The sequence below is a fragment of the Parus major genome, chromosome 5 (genome assembly GCF_001522545.3).
Source record: "Parus major isolate Abel chromosome 5, Parus_major1.1, whole genome shotgun sequence".
In the NCBI taxonomy this organism is placed as follows: domain Eukaryota; kingdom Metazoa; phylum Chordata; class Aves; order Passeriformes; family Paridae; genus Parus; species Parus major.
In genome coordinates, this window is record NC_031774.1 from 13177829 (window position 1) to 13199604 (window position 21776).

The 21776-nt window shown below is 36.9% G+C and overlaps 1 protein-coding gene across 3 annotated transcripts in view; it reads right to left on the minus strand.

The window, feature by feature from the left end:
• Positions 1-382: 382 nt before the first annotated feature.
• The window catches only part of USH1C (USH1 protein network component harmonin), a 46665-nt gene continuing 25271 nt past the window's right edge, over positions 383-21776 (minus strand). For 2 of the 3 annotated variants that reach the window (XM_033515328.1, XM_015632158.2), the window contains exons 16-21: positions 6145-6186; positions 5778-5831; positions 5530-5629; positions 4235-4344; positions 3480-3535; positions 383-1722 (exon numbers count right to left, since the gene is read on the minus strand). In XM_033515328.1, the coding sequence (XP_033371219.1) occupies positions 1710-1722; positions 3480-3535; positions 4235-4344; positions 5530-5629; positions 5778-5831; positions 6145-6186 (375 nt within the window). In that variant the 3' untranslated portion in view covers positions 383-1709. The other variant, XM_033515329.1, reaches the window with a different exon arrangement.

Here is a 21776-nt window from a genome sequence, read left to right on the forward strand (position 1 = left end):
AGTACATCCTGCTGCAATTTCCTTCTGGTGCTCATCTTGATGCATTCAGCATTTAGATTAGTTTGTGCTTAGGAAGTCTACTGGCCTGGGTAGATGCACGCTAAGACCTAGCAAAAAAGTACACTGTAGCAACTGTGGTAGCTTGCCAACTATCGAATTATGAGATTTGCCCCAAAAAACTCTGTAAAAGATTACTGCAGCTCAGCCAAGGGAAAATTGCTTTTGGTGCAGAGTGAATTCTGAATTCCACAAGGGTGGCAATCTCTTGCAAGTAGGTCTGTTATTGAAGAAAAGCGTAGAAATCTGTGTGCTTTAGCAGATTAACTATTACTATGATGTACAAACCCAGAGACAAATAAGAAACTAGACTTCTTCCATTTGGCAAATGCAATTTTATTTCTGGATTAGTTGTAAGAGTTCAACATTTTAAATATTCTAACACATATACCCTGCCACACACGTTAATTGGCATACTGGAAGAATAGTGCAAATAAAGAAAGCGAACCAACATAAGTAAACATCTGCATATAAGTACAGAGTTCTCAGGAATGTAATTATTATTTTTATGTGCTGAAGAAGAGGAGGGCTTCCAAACCTTGAAAAGGCAAGACTTCAGTGGGAATTTGATATACCAATGAACTGTCTCTCAGTAGAATAGGTGAGAAAAATTGAAACACAACATAAAATACAGAACACAAACTGGTAGGTACAAGAAAGGAAGAAGACAATGACATTTCTAAGGAGGTATCTCTATAATATAATTACTAAGTCTACGACTGTAATACCACTTAAAGCCAAGCTTGTATCAATTTTATGGTCTTGAGGAATTTACTCAAACCTAAGGCACAGAATCACCAAGAGAAGAAAGTTACACTTAGTGGCTTCCCGCACACTTTAGTTACATATATAGGCTCACTGAGAACAAAGTACAAAACAGCAGACTGTGAATCACACCCAAATTTTCCACCCATGACTATATGAGGGAGGAATTTTTGCCACCAATACAAGTACTCAGGAGTATGAGTGTGACTATGCATAATGATTTTATCTGAGCTACTTGCTAGATATTTACCCTGCTGGTACAGAAGATTCTCTGTACTGTGTGGACAACACAATCAAAATTATTCATTATAATGCTCACATTCCTGGCATCCCAGTTCTTCCACCAGTAAGGTCTTTATGCTCAAAAAAACCTCAAAACTGACACAAAAAAATGGACATTAAGAGAGCTATACGAATATGAGAACAGGAGTTACCTGTGTACTTTCCTATTTTCCCAGGAAAATCACTATCTAGGAAGTAAAAATATAATTTTTTTCGCACCCAAACTGGCCTGTGAATGTGTATTCACAAGTGCTGCATGTGGGAACAGACATCTGTGTTCTATCTTCATTTGTCATTTTAGAGTCTATTTCCAGGAAAAATGAAAGATGATCTGCAAAATTTGGCCCCTCAAAATAGCAAAAAGAGATTGAGCGCTCACAGTCTGAACTATGCTGGTCAGCAGTTCTTTTTAATCATGCTGGAAAAAAAGTTTTGCTGTATGTTTATAAAATGATAATAAATTATTCAAATTATCTGAAGTTTCTAGTTCAATTTACAGGTCAGTCAATAAAGAAGCATTTCATGTGGTTATTGATTCTCTATTAATTTACTGAGCAGCAGGTTTCTGCTGAGGAAAGATTCCATTTCAGTAGTTGTAGTCTTCCTTAAAAAAATGTCCTGTGGGAAAAAAGAAACAAATAGTGAGAAATGTGTTGTTAGCTCTCGTGCAATTTTTAATCTTTCTAGTAAGCACAGTTTTTAAACTGGATCTTAAGTAGTTTTGATTTGTATTGTAATTAATAATTGAGAAGACCCACATGCAACAAGAAATCTTACCTTGGTAGTTCTAGAGATCTATGACTGTACTTACAGTGATTACAGCCACAGAGAAACCATACAGAGGAAACTGAATTTCTGAGACAAGGATAATATCAGAACAAACCCACTGTATAGGTATATGACAGATTAATGAACTTCGGTAAAAACCAAACACTCATGAATACTTGTTTACAGGCACACTGTGAATAATCTAAATGGAAACTTGTTCTTTGGACAAGCCTTCACAAGAAAATAATTTGTAGTTGCTTATATACTTATGAACTCCCAAAGCCACAGCAATGGTCCACAGATAAGGAAAAAACCTTAGGTTAATCCTCCTTGTTTAGACAGGGCCTATTTATTTAATAGTCTGGCAGGTGATAAAACCAATTCTGCAGAGGATCTCTGAGGGACTTTATGAAGTAGAAACTAAATACTTATATTTTAATAGCACAGGCATGGCAAAAGCCCAAAGAACACTCCAGCTCCAGCATGCCAAGAACAAAAGGAAGGATGGCAAGCAATGCACAGGCAGGCACATGCTGAAAAAATAACACAGCCTCACGGTGGCCAGTCATGTTAAGCCAGGCGTGCTATTCACCATGAGGGACACTGCAGTGGCTACAGCTGCAGGAGATACCCTTGTCTGTACACAGGTGCACTGCCTTCAAAAACCTTTCTGTGTGTGTTGGGACTGACTGCTGATGAGGGAATGGTAGGGCTAAATATACAAGATATGAAAACAAAAATAACAATGATAGAGTTATTTACTTGCCTGTTAGTTTATGCACAGGTATTAAACAAAATTTCATGTCAATCTACAGTTGGTATTAGCCAGTAAAACTGATTTACAGCAACTGTAATTGTATTATATTAAGAATATCTAGTATTCTGCATAGAACAGGAACCCTGGTTAACAGTGACTAGAAAACCTTGCTCTGCCATTTTACTTGGTAGTAAGGATATCTTCAAATCTTCTCCTTCAATCAAACTAGAAAATCTGTGTCTTGCTTTTGAAACTGTTTGTCCAACATAAAGCAAGTTGCATAGATTTGATAACCCTATCACACTTGTAGCTGTAGATTCTTCTGTTTCACACCTATGCTGATTATCTTTAAAACAAGGATTCTATGAACACTGCCAAGACACCCAAATCACTTAATCTCCTGAAAATTTTACGTAAGTATTCTTTGACAAGAACAGTAACTTCAATCTAATTAAGAAAAACCAAACCAAACTAAAACACAGAATTAAACCTCTGGTTGTGATACAGAATGCTTACGGGAATTTGTTTCCCTAAATTATGATCTAGAGTGAATGATTCAGACTGAAGTGTAACTTCTAAAAAAAAACCAAAGCCCAAATCCTCAAACTTTAAACTGAAAGAATGAGTGTGTTGTCATATACAATTCTGAGAATCACAGTTTTGCAGTCTGGGAACCACTGCTGTAATGCATGGCATCTACTTATTACTATCAAATTAGCAACAATGTAAAGCAGGAGGTTATACAGTCCATAAGAGGAAGAAGATACTTGAAAAATGTGTGACAAAAGAAAGCAAACTGGCTATTGTTACTCATCTTTTAATCCCCAGAGAAAAAAGCTGATGCACTTACATTTCATCATCATATTCTTTTGGAGGTGATGCTGCAATGACTAAGTCAATCCAATCCTGAAAAAGAAAAGCACAGGCAAACATCTGCTGCTAAATACTGCTTATAGAGGTGGCCAGTGCTCCACCATGGAATGTCAGATAATCAGGGAGATAAACTGTTCCTGGAAATACACAGGGAGCAGCAGCAACGTCTCTATTAAATACTTCCATAGGAAGACCATTCCTGATTTACTTGTTTGGTTTGTATCTTGAATTTAAAGAAAAATCTACTGCTGCAACAAGATTTTTACAAAAAAGTTATTCTAAGAATCACCCTGTATTGGTCATTTGAGCAGTGATTACAGCTGCTGCTGTGGAAACACTCACTGTAGCTGAAAGGCAATGTTGCTTGTACATCAAGAAATTAAAGATAAGCTATTATCAGAAAATTCCAATCAGCTTGCAAGTAATCTTCAATATCAAAGAGTGATTCTACATATAAAAGTGCTATAAACACTCAGAATGTAATGTGTTTAAATACCAATCTTGACATGTGGCTAAATGCCATGAAATTTCCCACTAAATTACATACATGGTTTCAGGGATGCTACATACCAGCATCTTCTGCAGATTTTATCTGATTTTGAGAGTACCTGACATACCCACTACTTTTGATGTTTGTAATCTTGTTTGTGTTGACGTGACAATGTCATGACAGAAAAGTAGCTCTCATGTGAGCTCTGTAGGTAGAATGAAGTAGTATTCCAGGTTACTTACCCCACCCATGTTCCAAGATTTTGCTAGAGTTGCTTGTGCTTCTGCCAGCTTGCTGTCAATTAATATCTTGCCATTTACAGCCAGTATTTCATCCCCTTTCACTATGCCTCCTGGGGAAAGAAAAATGTGTTATACATACATGTAAGCAAAACAAAAAACAAAATCCTCGGAGTGTTTTCTGTGCCATATTTGTGCAGTAAAGACTATAATGACAAGTGTTCTCACTGGATGCGAAGGTCTACACTAAAAACCTTAGGAAGTTTGCTACAGGCAAACACAAAAGGAATTTTTAAGCATGGCAAAGCCAAACTCTTATTGATCATGACTAGTAAGAAACTAATTCAATATGATTTTCCACTGTTTGTCTGCTTGGGTAATCCAGCTATCCAGCTTACAAACTGTGACTGACTGTAGGATGTTACTTCTATGCCCCATCCCTGGAAGTGTTCAAGGCCAGGTTTGAGCAACATGGTGTAGGGCAAGGTGTCCCAGCCCATGGCAGAGGCTTGGAATTAGATGATATGTAAGGTCTCTTCCAACACCAAAAATTCCATGATTCTATAAAAATGGCAAAATTCATTAAATTCATGAAGGAATAAAATGGCGTTTGTCAAGGGTTTGCATATGGTCATTGCTTTGCAAATGTATGTATAGTGTTTGCTCCTTAGAGCTGATTTTGACTTCCAATCTGGAAAGAAGCATGACCAGTTAACTGGAACTGGATTTGAAGAGGATGGTAAGAGAACAGCCTTAGTTATGAGAGATCCTAAAAAGAGTGAAAAGAGCACTGAGGAGATAAAATGACTGAGATGTTTTCACAGCAAGAGTGACTTGAATTTAGGTGCAGGCTGGGACAAGGACAGCAAAGACAGTGTAAGGGAATACTGCCCTCGCTGTTGACCAGGTCATAAGAGTTCTCAAGAAATGGATGGCAGGTACTTCCCACCAGGTGCCAAGCCCAGATGTGTTGGTGAGAATATTCTTGTGCCTTCAAGAGCTAAGCTTCAGAGGCTCTGGCCTTTAGTTGGGTTTTGGGAATACACCCAGCTGCTTAACTAGACAAATTACCATTCAAGGTAGCAAAACCAACAAAACTAAGCAGTGTAGTGTAGCTAATACACCAGAGAATCAGGTGTTGTTTTTTCTAAAATTTAAGCAGTTTATGTGGACTGCCCTTAGGTCCTTGGGCAATCTAAGTTAGCCTTTCAGTACCAGGCTATGAAATCAGCCAACTATTGTCAGCCAGTGTAAGGAGACACTTTGCAGTAGTATTCAAATTCCCTGTTGTTACTCACCATGTTTGTCTGCAGCACCGTCCTCATAGATGGCAGACACAACAATCTTTCCAATTGGAGAATCAATTCCTCCCTCAACTGCAAGGTCCAGTGATCCTTCCTATGAAAAAAATGGTTCTAGTTCTGAGAAGTCTATTGATTTTTGCCATTAACAGGAGCTTAATCTCTCCTTCTTCGCATTAAATGATGCTGTACATCAAATGCTTACATGAACCTTTTAAATATTCATCAACCAACACAATATTTACCTTTTTTATTCTTAATAGTCGTACGTCTTTTCCCATAATCTGGTCTGGGGTAAACTGTGAAAAGACATAATGATTAATCATTTCCACTTTGTAAACACAAAAAAATTAGGCTGATCTATGTAATATATGGGGGAAAAAGGATCTTTCCCTCCTCTAAAATAGTGTAAGAGGAAGATCAGAATGCCACATCACCTTTTCCTGTAAGAACGCTTCTTTTCTACATGACTAGAAAAGACAAATACATAAGACCCAGAAAAGCAACAAGCAAGTATCTTACCTACTCCCAGCCCTCAAAATCAAAGATTTAGCTTTTTTTCCCAGAGTATTTCATATTAAACAGTGAGGCATATTTAAATTCTCTCCTTACCATTGAATATGGATCAAAATCTTCCACATACTTCTGGAAGCCCTGAGAATAAAATGACATTTAATTGCAAAAACAGCAACTCACACACTTAACACACAAATTCCATCTTATTTATTAGTGAGAGAAAGAGCATGTAATTCTGTAAGCTATGAAAGAAGACAGTAACTGGAGAAAAGCCCAGAGAGACAGCAAGGAGTCCATCCCGACAGTCAGAAGACATTTCAAAACCAGATCAATAATTTGTGTTGGTCATATCATGGAGCATTTCTGAGGAAGCATTTACCACCTGTCAGCTCCATGGTTCCTCTATACACCTGACAGAACAGAAACAAATCTTGAAAGCACCACAGGCAGGTGTGTTCTGCCACCTCTTTATAGCAACATTTCTTGGGATTGTCAACATGTTGGATGGTAACAGGTAGAAATGATAGGCTCCAATTCACCTCTCAGCAACACTACTCCACACTGTCTGGGTTTTAGGATTCTTTTTCAGCTCCCTTCTCTCCTCCTTCATGTGGAGTTTCAGGGAGTTGGGTCCATAATACAAGGAAGTGCATGACAACAATTTGTTGGACAATTTGCAGGACAACAATATGATTTTTGTTTTCATGTGGTTCTGTGGAGGACTTACAAATTTTGTCAGGGAATGTTTGAAATGCAGATGATACTGCAGTTAGGCACAGCAAGATTTAAGCTTTGAGAGGATCTACAAAATGTGGGGCTTAACCCTTGTCAGACCAAGACTGCAGGGAAAAGCAAGAGTTACCTTTTCTGCAAGTATGGGAGCTCCTGCATCAGCAGTCAGGAGTCAATGGTGTTTGAGTTGCAGTTTCTTGAGGAGGATTAATAGCTACAAGGTGAAACTGTATGGGCAATGCTGGGGATTTATGAAAGCTCTGCACTTAACCTTCATGCTAAAGTAAGGACTTCAGAGCTTAAAATCTTTACTGAGGCACCTAGCTCCCACTCTTGTGGCCTGAAGGTGCAATAACCGGGTGATATGGGAACAGAGAACCACACAACCTTTTGCAGACACAGCAGGCAAGCCAGTACCTTACACAGACCAGTGATTCAGTGCATGATCAAGCTTGATATATTCATTATTGCCATCTTTTCTACTGGATCCATTTGACAACAAAGACTATTCCACTGTCAGACTCAGCTAAGCCTTTTTCCACTTGTAAACCAAACACACAGCTTGAGATTCCTGTGGTATATTTAAGGGCTGGTTGTTAAATAGCAAAGTTGCAGCAGAAAATACTAATGCCTCCTCTGCTATACTCTTTATCACCTCTTTTGGTTGCCTCTGGGTTCTGATCTCACCCATAACAGCACTGCCTTACATTGGGTTTGTTACACTGCATTACATTTGTTAACCAGATAAATGAGAATTTTATCATAGACATCAGCAAGGGTAAAATTTAATCCTGGGGGAAAAACTTCAATCAACCATTCATTCATTTACAAAATGTATTAATATTATGAACCATTTAACTAAAGCTGTAAGAGAAACATTTTACAATGAAAGTTACCTAAACAATTAATACTTTGAATAACTGAATTAGTAGTGCCTTTGGGATCATGGCTAAAGTAGATATCTATGGGTTTGGAGCAAGTAATTTAGAGAAAAGAGCTCCAACCTCAGCCAAGTCACTAAGTCATTATGTAATCTAAAGGAAGTCAGTGAACTCTTTGTCCCAGGTTGTCCTCATGAAAAACAGATGTTGTCCTTGAAAGAAGTTTTCCTGGGAAAATAATCTTTAAATAGGAAAAAACCCAAAAAACTTCACAAAAACAAACACACAAAATAAAATTAAAAAAAAAATCACCAAAAAAACCAATCTGCAAGCAAAATTCATAGAAACATAGAATAACCTGAGTTGGAAGGAACCCACAAGGATCACGAAGTCCAAATCCTGGTCCTGCACAGTGACACCATGCATGCAAGGGCACTATACAAATATGTCTTGAGCTCTGTCAGGCTGATGCCTCTGCGAGCCTCTTCCAGTGCCCAACCACCTTGTGGGTGAAAAACCATTTCCTAATATTCAACCTAAACTGTTGTCCCCTTGGGTTCATACCACTGTGTATCAGAGATACATAAGACAGAAAGAAGACATGCACTGAACTGTAATAAATCTCCCCTGAAATGGACACCACAAATTCAGAGATCAGAGAGTGCACTCCATATCCAAGCAGGGACTAATGAGCCAAGGAAGATGAACTGGAAAGCACAGTCCTAATCCTACCCTCCCACCACTCAGGACATTTCAGGTAAAAGAGTTAAAACCATTCAAATCCCTCCTTAACTTACAAAAACGTTGAGAGGACTGAGCACAAGTTGAAAACGGAACACTGAAATGTTTGATTGCACTGAAACAACTCTGTCTGGACTTCCAGGTGAAAGCTGAAGTTACTACTTAAAGAAGAAACAACCTCTGAAACACAAGCACTTATACTAATGATACTGCTTCCCTGGTTTCTTATAGTCAAGAGCAATTGAGACCTGAAATAACAACAACAAACCACAAAAAAACAAACAAAACCCAAGCAGCAACAACAACAAAAAATAACTGAAGGAGAAAGTCATGACCAGAAAAAACAATCTTTTCAAAAAAACCACCCCTTTTGAGAACACAATTGTTATATATTCAGAACATGCTGGCATTTACTGGCAAATAAATAATCTCAAAGCTGTATCTTTTTCAGTCAGTTTTCCCTTCTAGATATACATTGAAACCGATTAAAGGAAGAGAAAAATAATTATTAATGTTTTACTGCTCAAAAGCTCACACTGTGAGGTCACTATTGTCTGCCAACTTTTCATATAACAACAATGCATCTAACTTGGCTTAGCAATGACAAAGGGGTTTTGTACAGAAACTGGCACATTTGACAGCAGTGGAGAAGTTTAGCATAAAGTTCACTTCTTCAAGGAACCATCCATTGGACCACCAGCCAACCAAAGATGAAGAGACAAAAACTTCATCCTTATGACAGAGAAAAGCAACAGAAGTAAAAATGCAGTCGGAAAATCCTACACAATACAGGAAGGCTGAATTTCCACCACCAGTTCCTATGATGTCCTGCCAGTAACTATGTTATGATGATAGCTCTGTTTTTAAAACTGATAAATAATTTTATTACTGGAAGCACTGCAGCTGGACACTAAAAGAAACAGGGAAATCTTGGTAATACCAGTATCAGATCAAGTTATCAGTGTTCAACTTTCTTAAAGGTTGCTCTTAAACATATAAGTTACAGATGGTTCAACCTGAAGGATTTATTCTCATTCTTCTTCTGCCTAGACTGGGAGGAGCCACAAGCACACACTTAAAGCTTACAAATACTAGCAGTTCTCATGCACTAGGGCTGTCTTGCATCCTCTGTTTTAGAAACTGAGCAACAGAATTGGAAAGGAAAGTTTTAAATCTATGATCAGTCAAACCAGAAGTAGCACACAAAACATGGAAAATGTTATTTTACTTGTTTTTTGTTAGATCTAAATGATGAATTGTAAACCACCATCCTTTTAAACATCTCTTGTGGCTGCAAAAGAAAGAAAATTGCCAAACCAGGAATTAACTTTTTGCTGTAAATAAGTATCACCTACTCATAAATTATTTTTCTGCTTATTTTGCTCTCCCAGGGACTTAATAACACTTGCACTTGTTAGTGCTTGTTCCCTGTATCATTTCAAAATGAGAGAACACACACAATGAAATAGTACTGAATGCAAAGTGGATAGAATTCTATAGAAACTACATAAATAATGCACATTTCCATACCACAAGATTTCTTTAAAATATTTTCCATGCCTGCTTTTACAACTCATCTCTATAAAACAGTTCCTGGATGTCTCATCCATGATATATGAGAAAAAAAAATTAAAAAACCCCAACCCTAAACATGGACAAAATGGTAGACAATAATTTCCAAAATATTGAGAACGAATGATAAATATATATTTATGCATTTAAGATTTGCTTTCCTACCAGAGATATCCTATACTGAAGAGGTGAATTCTATTATTAAATGGATTTTATTGAATTGCTTTTGGCTTCATGGTCTTAAATTCCATATTCATTCTGGTTTTTTGTCACTTCCACTATTCTAACAGAACAGCATGCTGTAGTTTGGAATCACTTAAAATGCAGAATATCTTATTAATTTACAAAAATTTTCAAAAATGAAATGGGTTAACCCCCATATTATTATAGAAAATACTACTGACATTTCCCCAGCCTCCACTCAAAACCTTTCAGCAAATCAGGTAAGGTATTTGAGTCTTCTGAAACAAGAAAAAAATTTCTACAGACCCAACTCTGGCATTTACCTTTTCACAGTCAATTTGCTTTAAAACAAATTACTGTGTATCAGTTTCAGTAACATTTCTCTCAGGGTCCTACAGTTTTATCATTATTTGGAAAAATATATTCCAGAGATAATGGAATATAGTTTGTGTTTTATTAAAATGAACTATGAGTTTTTGTCTTGGAGGACTTATGGGCAAGTTTAGAAAGATTTTCCACAAATCTCTTCAGAATCTCTCTCTCTCATAAAAAAACCAAAACAAACAAACAAACAACAACAAAAAAAAGCAAAAAAAAAAAAAACCCAGAGAAAAAAATTTCAATTCAGATTCTTTTGGTATGTTTATAACCAATACTAATTGAAATTTCTAGTCCTTCCCCATCTTTCCACACAGTATCTAAGTTTTACTTTAAGACTCTAAGTCTTGACTTTAGTCCTGCAGCATCAGGCTTCAAATCTTGAAAATTAGAGGAAAGCTTAAATATGATTTTTTTTCTCTTCAGATATTCTTCAGCCAGCCACAAAGGAATAAGGGAGGAAAAATATTTTATAGCATCAAGTGCAGCAGAGCCTTTTAAGTCACACAACAGGATGTTTTTGATCATCAGGGAGAGCAGAGACTAATGCTTCTGGTGGTTTTGCATCTGTGAAAATCTCACCACTAAATCCTAACAGTCCACTCCTGTTCTGAGCCAAAATTTAATTGGCTTTGCCATGAGTGTATTCCAGTTCACTCTAGTACAGATCAAACTGATTTTGACTCAGAGCAGACCTCAGGGTTTAAGGCCGCACTTAAGGTTTAAACATTGCCCATAAGTTCCCTGTTTATAAGTGGAAACAATTTCATATTCATCAACTGTTAAAAGACCTGGTAATTCTTACCTGAATTTAGTTAATAAGCTAACTTGAGTCGTAATGGAGATTGTCTGGCCCAACTACCTTCCAGGTAACAGGAGAATTTTACCCATTCTTGCATGCCTATTTTATTCTTAAGTGCATGCTTTTTCACCTTCTTTACTAGTCAATTGCTTGAATATAGGCCACCGGGATTAGCTACTTCAATCAATTAAATCCATCATCCTCAGTTTCTTGAGCCTGATACTCAGGACAGTTAAATTCAGGTAAAAACAAGGTAGAAAAAGTGGTGTGCATTATGTCAAATTAAAAGCCAGAGTTCCACAAGGTGTGTGAAATCTAGGGAGATGAGAAACCAGACAGCAAATGGTGTGTTGTCTGGTGATACTTTCCTCCACTAAGAGAAGTGGAACTGGTCCTGTATCCGAACAATGAACTTACACACACACACACACACACACACACACACACACACACACACACAACCACACTCAGCAACCAACCAAAAAACCATACCCCACTCCCCTTTTGCATGAAATCTTATTACAATTCTTATACACTTCTGGAGACAGGCAGGTACTGTCTTGTTTGTTTTGTCATTTCTGTTTGGCCTTTTCTGTTTTTTAACTAATAGAAGTCATTTCCCTCTTCAGTATCCATGCAGGCTTTACTTCACATACCACTTGTGACTTCCTTGCAGAGAGGATGAGTAAATACCCTTTCCTGCAGTAAGTCATCAGTGGAAGTAAGAGGTATAAGGTCTATAACTTATAGACTGATCTTTCTCTCAAATCCTACCAGAATATTGCTCCCATAGAAATTTTAATCTTCCAACTTATATAAGGCAGTTTGGGAAGGAAGATGATTGAATCTGAATGATTTCAGCAGACTTGTGATTTGGAAAATGTGCATGCATGCATAACAAATCATAAGACATTTCCCATGGAGGTGGATCTCATTAACAGCTTCTTAAATTAATTGTATGTAATCAGTTAAAAAAAAAACAACAAGTACCTTTTAAAATTTGTACCAAGGCTGTTTGATCACACATAAAGGTATCATCTATTTTTCAAACTAGTTCATATACACACACTTTTTCAAGAGCTAGATGATATTAACTGCAGATTATGACTTTGCTCATTCCTCCTCTAAGGGACTTTATATTGCTTAGAGACGTTAAATTACTGAACACAATCAAAATGAGAGCTCCAACTGAAGGAAACATCTCCATTGGAGGGATCTGAATTTATTTTTAACTCGTGTGCCTGCCTTCTCTTAAGCAGTTCATTAAAACTGCTTCCAATTACTATTCAGCTCATTTATAATACAGAAGCTTCAAGATGACTCTGGCTGTGGGAAAAGCAGTTAATAAGTATCACTTAAATTTGTTCAAAGTCTAACTGGGAAAATAAAGGAACAAGAACATCTAAATTATTATAGTGAAAAATGACAAATCCATCGTGTTTTAATGAAACACAGCTAGGAATATTGTGCACATAATTTTTTTTTGCCAGAAATAGCTTCTAATTAAATAAATGCAACACAAATTGGATGTTTTTTCTGTCACTTACTGTCTTACAAATACATAAATACATGTGTCCACACATGTGCGTGCAACAAACACAGAACTCTGACACTAATAGCTTAAGTCATGATGACCCTCAAGAATAAATACTACTAATTAGTCCACCAGCTATTTCAGGTGAATTTCAAGGACTGTCAGCTGAGAGTTATCAACTGTCTGAGCAATATTTCTCTTTTTTTTTACTCAGTAAGCCTTGGCTCACCTTCCCTCATAAACTACAATTCCCAAAGATACTTCATGGTTGGTCCTAAAATGCTTAGCCTCTGACTTTTCTCTTGCATTTGACACAGAAATGGAAAAGAAATAAGAAAAATAAGCTTATTGTGTGAGTGAACTTTGCAGTAACACTGCATGACTAGTATATTGGGGTCTGATATAACAACACACTTTTTTCCCACTGGAAATTAAAAGATACATTTAAATTATATATATATATATATATATATATATATATATATATATATATGATAAATTATATAATAAGGCATATATCTTCAAGTATGTTCATGACTGTTTACAAAGGTAAAAGACAGCTGACTTAATTTTTATTATTTCATTTCTGATTAATCCAGTTGACTTAATATTTATTATTTGATATCTGACAAATTCAGAAATTATAAAACTAAAACCAAGCATCTGAATAAGTGAAAAATAAGATGTAAAAATTGTAGGGCTTTAAGCTGCTCTGGAATTATGCACTCTGTACAAAAATTGTCACTGAAAGTGGCTTTTCCACCACAGAAAAAAATGGAAATATACTATTTTGTACTTACCATTAATGACTGCTTGAAAATACAAAGGAATTTTAGTTAGCAGGAAATGGGACAAAGATTGATTTTTTTGAGGCCATCTCAAAGAACAATGTCAAAACCAAACTCACACAGTACTCAGAAAAAGGATATTAAAAGGCTTACCAGGGCCTCTGATTTGATTGTTGGCCTGACCACGAAGTTTGGGTCAGGATGCAGCATAACTGGTTTAGAGACTATTGGTACCCCGGGATGACGCTGGGTAGGTGGACTTGGAGCAAGTTGCTATGGAGTTAATTTAAGAAAATTACAGTTCACAATCCAATTTGTACAAATCCATAATTTCACCAAGACTCCTCAATTCAAATGGTTTATCATAATGAATTTTAAGACACTAATACAAAAGAAGAGCTGACAAAATTATTTTAACTAAGGCTTACAAAGCCAACAAACCAAACCACTATTTCTCTTTTATCCAAACAGTAGCTTTTCACCTAAATTCTGGTTTTACTAGCAAGATTATGGAAAAACCTTATCCCTGCTCTTGGCATTTTTCCCATAAAGGAAACAAACTGAATAAGAAGTTAGAGGAAAAAAACCCAAACTGCTAAAGTTTAGTGTAAGAACAAGTGAACCCAAAATAAGATTGTAACTAATCCATGGCTAAATAAATCTTTTAATATGAAATTCAGCAGGACTGCAGCAAACAGCTTTCCATAAAGAATTTCAAGTTAAATTATCTTGATTTAACTGCAAGGGTTTTTTTAGGTTAATTCCTTGCCCTTGACTCCATGAGGTTGAGATTCCCAGAGGCATCTGAGACCTAATCATTCAGCATGTCTTAGTCCAATCCTGTATTTCTCACTCAGCCAAAACTCCCATTGACATCAAGCACAGTTTTATTCAAGACAAGAGTTCAAAACTGAAACCTGTGGGTTCAGTTTCTGACTTAACCCCAGCAACTCTTGGGACACTTTTCTCAATGTTTCTCATAGGAAACGTGATGTATTCCAGAGATCGTTCTTATGGTACAAGCTGTAACCTCTGAAATTATTTATCTGCTTCCAGCAAACAGGTTAAGACACCTTTTGGATTTGTTTTTTTGTTTGTTTCTTTTTTTGTTGTGCATGTGTGTGTGTGTTTTTTTCCCCTGTGGGTTTGTTTTGTTTTGTTTTCCCCCAACCTTTCTTAAATAATTTTAAAAAAAGTTTGAATCAGATATTTGAAAGTCCCTAGGGATATCACTCAACTGATGTTGTTCTAGTTTGCAAAATACATTGTATCATTAAGCATTCTGAGCTTAGAAGAATCAGAATCAACAGATTCACAGATACCAACTTCTTAAACTGCACTGGAACTGGAACTGCACTGGGATGATTTCTCCTGGAGCTGCACAATTTAGCAACAGACTCTTCTGTAGTGCAGAATGGACGTCTGATCATTCTGACTGAAAATCAGTGCAAAGAGATATCAAACTAATGGTGGCTCTGAGATGAAACTTGCCTCTTAGCACTCATTATATTTAAAAGATGGTTTGAACCTAGAAACTTTTGCCTTGATGGAAGAACAAAGCACATGCGCTGGGACATACAGACATTTGCAACATGCAAATACGGACCGCATTTTGCTAAACTGTTGAAATACAAAATCCTTGAACCATTAGGAGTCACTCCCACCACCTGTGCTTTCAGCAGAGCAATGTATCCACACAGATCATTCCATGAGGCGAATTTTAAATAAATTAGCCCTGCAGAGTGAAACTCTTGACAACTCCTTGCCATTAGCACTGCATGAGAAGTTCATGAAACTACAGCCATGATAAACAAACAGGACGTGACATACCAGTGGGTTGCTTGAGACAGGGGACGCTTTGCCAACGTGGGAGGTATTTCTTTCAACCTAAACAGCAACACACTTAGTACTGGGTTCATACAAAGTGTAAAGCTAATAATAATTTTTTTCAGAAACAGACAATTTATACCAGATATTTTAATAGCTAGTTCTCACGAATATCTCTGATAGGATTTTTATTCCTTTTGTCAGGTTTTGTTCGAGCTGAATTGGAAATTAAATGATCTGGGTTGAAACCAAAAATGGAGCAATGTAGAGAAATTTACCAGCTTGAATAATATTAGAAAAATTAACTTATGGGACAACTACAGTTGTCTTATATTTTGGCTTTAGCTGGCATAAACATGAGATCTTTAGTTACACAAATGCACTGCTTTTGCTTATCTGTGGAGTTTAAAAATGACTTTGTAAAAGGTAGCAAGAATAAATTGTCAAGCTTTAATTTTGCTTCCATTTCTGAAATTACATCAGAAATACTTAATTATCTGTTAATAAACAAAGCAGCTTTGGCTCAATTAATTTTACTAAGAGCCTAGTTACTTCCTCATATACATGAATTATATTCAGTGAAAACTGACATTAATTTTAAAGGCTAGGTTATTTGTGGTTACCTAACATATTTTTCTTAATTATTAATTCATTTTCTCTAACACAGCTAGCAGTTACAAACTGCCAGAAACAGATAATATATTGATTTGGGGTCAGATCAGTATGGCAGTTCCTATATTAATCCTTCTATCTGAATATTCTCTGATCTCTTTAGAAGAGGGTATTTCTTCTGCTCAGCACAAGTATTTTGTACACTTGTTCAATGATGTTTCATGTCATTTTTATTTTGGAAATAACTTGGGAAACCTGCTATCTATATCAACCTAGGATAGTTCCATTTCAGTAGATCTAGCACACTCTTGGCACTTCAAATGTATGAACCACATAGATCAAGCATTACCAGAGGTCCACATAAGTTTACAAGAGATTCATGGGTCACATCAGGGCAATTGCTCACAGAGAGAGAATCTATTAGTTTCCACCAAAAAGTAATAAATTTGCATATCTTTCCCTACCCAAGGAGAATCATGCAGAAACAAGGACTATTTAGTAAACATGCAAAACCCCAAAACTCAACAGTGCAGTCACTCAACCCATGCAGAAAATTGTGTAGGAAAGAAGTAACCATGTGGGATCCTCTTCTGCTGCTTGAAAAAAGTAAGCATCTTTTGCCAAAACAACAAGTACGTGATTCTCACTACAGTGCTAAACAAAGGGAATTACCATGAATTATCTTCTAAAGAAAGATTTGGCATAAGATTTCTTTTATTTCATCCTCTTTTGGACTCAGATTGCAATAAGGACAAAGTTGATATTTTCTCAGAGTGCAAAAAGTCAAACCAGGTTATCAGCTCTTACTTTTTTATTTTATACAGTTTTGACCTTTTAAAAGTTTGACCTTCTGAGTTTAAGCCAATTTTCTTTGTCCACTCTTCTCACCTAACAAAGCAATTTGATGAGACATTTAAAGCACTTTTACAAGTTGTTTTCACTACAGGGATACTCAAATTTAACAATGAATTACATCTTCTGCCTGCAGTTGTTTTTTGGTTTTTTTTGTCTTTAATGACTCAAGTCTAAATGATGTTTTTTTTAGCTGATACATTCTGCCTAGGACATCTGCAGGTAGTAGAGTTATGAGCTATGTAAGCAGGAGAGCAAACCCATTCTGACTTGCATTTAAAAAATGTTAACATGAAACTACCTCTGGACTGCAATCACTACTGAAAAAATGAAGAAATCACCTCATTCCCTCCTTTAACATTGCAAGGGGCAGAAGGGTAGATCCAGTGGACAAAGAGGGTGATGGATCAGGCCAGGGAGGCACGAAAGGGAGCGATAAAGGCGCATGCATCCAAACAGATCCCGAAGTCACCTGAGAAGCTGGTGTTACCAACAGGGTGGGACCTCGTGGAGCATTTGAGGGGGGAAGTGGGTGAGCTGGTGGTGCTGGGGTAACAGTGGGGGGCGGCGGCGGTGGCGGAGGTGGCGGTGCGCGCTGTTTGGGTTTGTCAACTTCATCTAAGTTTATGTCATCAAGATCTGTGGTGTGCAGCTGCAGGCCCCCGGCAAAGCGTCGCATTGAGGTGGCTGAGGGAGAGGAGGCAGGAGGACGTCCGCTCGCCAGCTACGTGTGACAGAACAGAAATCTGCCTCAACGCTTCTGCCTACAACAGCTCTGAAGGGTGGCCAGCCCTAGAACACCATTCAGCTCCTCCACAGGAAAATCTTTGCTTCTCCCACACAGAATATACACAAATGTTTTCTCTGAAGGCTTTTCTAAAAGCACTCCTTGATATTCCAATTTAAAAAGCAGAAAAATGGGAGTGGTGTGACATCAGCTGTTGGGGTAATGGGTCGACAAAAGAAACCCCACAAAACCCCAACAGCATGAAGTTTTCATAAGGCAAAACCACAGCACAAACCAAGATAACATAACTTTTGCCTCTTTGGCTCTCATGAAGAGAAAGCAAGAATTATTCCTTGCAAAGGTGCTTATTTGAATGAAAATAATCTAAGACAGGCCCTGAGATTCTATGTCATTAAAAAAGGGAAAGGGGTTAAAATTGTGTAAACATAATCACACATTAGTAAAAGAAAGGAAACAAAGCTTAAGCAGCTAACAAAACAAAAAGTTCACTGTGCTATGAAATTCAGAACCTCAAGGGGCTTGAGATTTTATAGTTTATGTTAATCCACACCAGATCTATTGGGTACTAAACAACTTCAGAGTTAGAACACAATGAGCATCTCATCCAAAAAAATAAGGATGTGTATGAGGAAGGAGTGTACATATGCTGTTAGAGTTGCTAACATTTCTTTTATCAGTGATCAAACTGCAGTATTTGAGAAAATTCAGTCATTTTGCTATTTTGTAGACTCAGCTGAGGAAGCCTTACATAGATAAGCTGACAGACACATTCATCTTACTCTAATATGGCAACACTTCCCTTACGTGGGTAACACTTCTCACATTCTTCTTATCTAACATGCTCATCGCTTTGTGCTGAAAAATAGCTATTTCTTTGTCAGAGCTTGAGATCTTGAATGCTCTTGTTCTCAAGAAACAGCTCAAACCTGTAGCACCTGAATATTTTTCAGCTGAATTTACCCCTAAGGAACACTCAGGTTTTGTGTTTTACATGTTCTAACTGCTTGGGTGGGTTTGTACAAAAATTGTAGTAGAGCAATTATATAAAATGTAATAGGAAAACTAATGGAGCAAACACAACAGAGTGCTTGTCTTAAATCCAGGTAGAGCTCTGAAAATACAACGGTATTGTAATCTGTAATGCTCCTACTTACTTTACAAAGTAAGGGGGACAAAGTTCTAGCAGAACACAAGCTGCCAAGTTTGGATAGTGAGAGAAAAATTCTGCATAAACATTCCACTAAAGACCTGTACTGACAAACCACATGGATCTGAGCCTAGGGCCACAAGGAACAAAAGATCAGCTGCTTTATTCAGAGCTGCTCCACACTGACCTGAAGGAAAATCATGCAAGAGTGCTCCCCAAGGTCCCTTTTGTGGTTGCAGTTTCTTGGGCATCCCACGGGAGCTCACTAGATTGCAGTGTTCCTCTTGGAAGTGGCTTTCCTTGGAAGACAGCCAGAGCAACAGGATGGTGGGAAAGCCTCACTCCACATGTAGAACCATCAGGCTCTAAGGAATAATCGCTATCTGCAGCTCCCCTGATTAAAGGGGACTTGTACTTAAAGTACAAGCTCAAACCCTATTCCTTGTGAGTTTTGTATATTTTTCTAATTTTCTTATCCTGTTCCTTTATTTCACGCAATAGAAGAAAGCTTCCAAGAGCTAATCATCAATTATATTCTTATATTCACATGATACTAATAAATATAGCTGGATCTAGTATTTGTTACTGGTAGCATGTCCCACCTAGTCCAAATATTTCATGAGACAATAAAACTGTTAATTTAGTGGTAATATATAGTTAAAATAATAGTATTATTATTATGACAACAATAACAATATAATATTATAATATTACATATAATATGATATGATATGATGATATAATATATGATATATTATATATGATATGATATTATATATCACATGATATGAGATATGAGATATGATGTATGAGATATGAGATATGATATAATAATGTTATATTTATATAGTTAAAAAGGACAAAATAAAATCAGTTCATTAAAATAATGCTTAAATCTTCATAAAATATAGGAAAAGCAAATTCTGTAGATTGTAAGTCATCAATTATTGACTTTTTTCCCCACCTCTTAGAAAGAAGATTGAGGGGGAAAGACAAAGACAGATTTTTTCACTGGTAAAACCTGTTGCTTTTAGGAGGCAACTTGCAGTTATTTAGAGATCATGCAATATATGGAAAAGCTAATATTTTACCTCAGGAGACTCATTCTCCACAGAGGAAATCTGTTCTAATCGTGTTTGACAAAGTCTTTCCACCCAGTGCTGCACCTTTTCTGATTCTTCCAGGTCTTCTCGTTCTGTCTCAGATACCTTGACCATAACGTTGATGCATTAGAAAAGGTTATAGGTATAGTCATAATACAAGTATGAAATGCCACCTAAAATAGTTTTTAAAATAATAATAATAATTTTAAGAATGATTTCCTATTCATTAAATTCATCACTACACATGGACACAACTGCAGAGATATCCTCATTTGGGCAAAAAGCTGACTTTTTAAGCAAATGTGGTGGCAGAATTTTGCAGTTAAACAGCTTTTAAAATTTCATTATTTCTGACAGAATTAAACAAGTGTCCTGCTAAAATAATTCCACTAAAAACCCATCTAATTTGCTTTCAATATAGCTTTGCACTTGATGGATCACAACATACCTCTTGCACAAGACGATTTATTTTCAGTTGTTTTTCTTTCTCCAGCATACCTTCTTTCTCTTTGGCAAGTTTTTGCTCAAACTCCATTTCCTTTTTATTCTTCCTCTGTTCACAAAAACTATCACTTTTTGACTTCTTTCGTTCTTTCCCTTTCTGGGAAGGTTTTTTAACAAAAATTTTTACATCAGCTAAAAGCACCACAAGCTTCAATCTTGGTACATGAGTATCTGTCTTGAAAAATTAATTACAGTCTATGCAAGTATGGTAATTTTTTTTTTAAAAGGAAAATCCAAAGTCCATTTGCCCAGCAACTTGCAGGAAATTCAAACTTTTTGGAGGACTTGTGCCTCCTAACATAAGCTGGATGAGATCAGAGCAACCTTTCTGTTCCTCTGCAGAGTTACAACTTCAGGGCACACAAGCTCACTACAGAACTTGGAATGTTCAAACAGTTTTGGTTTGGTCTTGATTAGTCATCTCTCTTTTTTTGGCATTTATATATATATCTGACTGATTGTTTTCAGGTGACAGATGCTCATGTACAGGTAGATGTGAACAGTCCATGCATCCAACAGCTTCATGCATATGCCCTAAAATCAGCATTGCATCCTCTAATAAAACTGAAATAAGGAACTAATTATAAAGGAAAGGTTTAGATCAGTGCAGAAACTGAGTTTCTTCCAAGAAGGAACACTGCATCATCACAAATACCATGTAGCTCCTACAAGCACAAAGTGACTCTAAAATTTTAGATGTAGGATACAAACAGGGAAAAGCTATAGGCTTCTTTTGGAAGCCTCTGCTGCTGTTGTCTTCAAAACAGACACTGCTCCTTGTTTCTACTTCAGTGATGTCCCATTTCTGCTACCCTTTCACATTTGTACAGATAGGACTCAGCTCATATTGGAAATGCCATGTTCTCCTTTCATTTATGAAAAGTAAAACAGAGGAGCAGGTGGCCTCTACTGACAATTACTGCCACTGCCAGAAACGTTGTGCTTCAGGTTTAATTTTGTTCTTATCATCATCATCAGCTATTTCATGCTTTGAATTCCCAAAACTACCATTAACTGCTTCACATTAAATAGCATTATTTGTCTTCCTTTCACCTTTTACTTGTTGATATTGAGAACAAAACCTTGGAAAACAGGCATTTTCCCTGGCTGCTACAAGCCAATTCCCCCAGTCAAGCAGTTAACTGGAACTCTGTACTGCTGAGTTCAGTGGGATGTGGTCTATTGCTTCATGCTTACGTTGTGGTGGTGTTGTAGGGAGGAGAGCAGAGGGAAAAGGAACCCCAAAAATATTGGAGATAAAGCTTAGCTAAAAAAATTCTAGCTTTTCACACTAATGTTTCAACATAAACCTAATTTGTGGTGT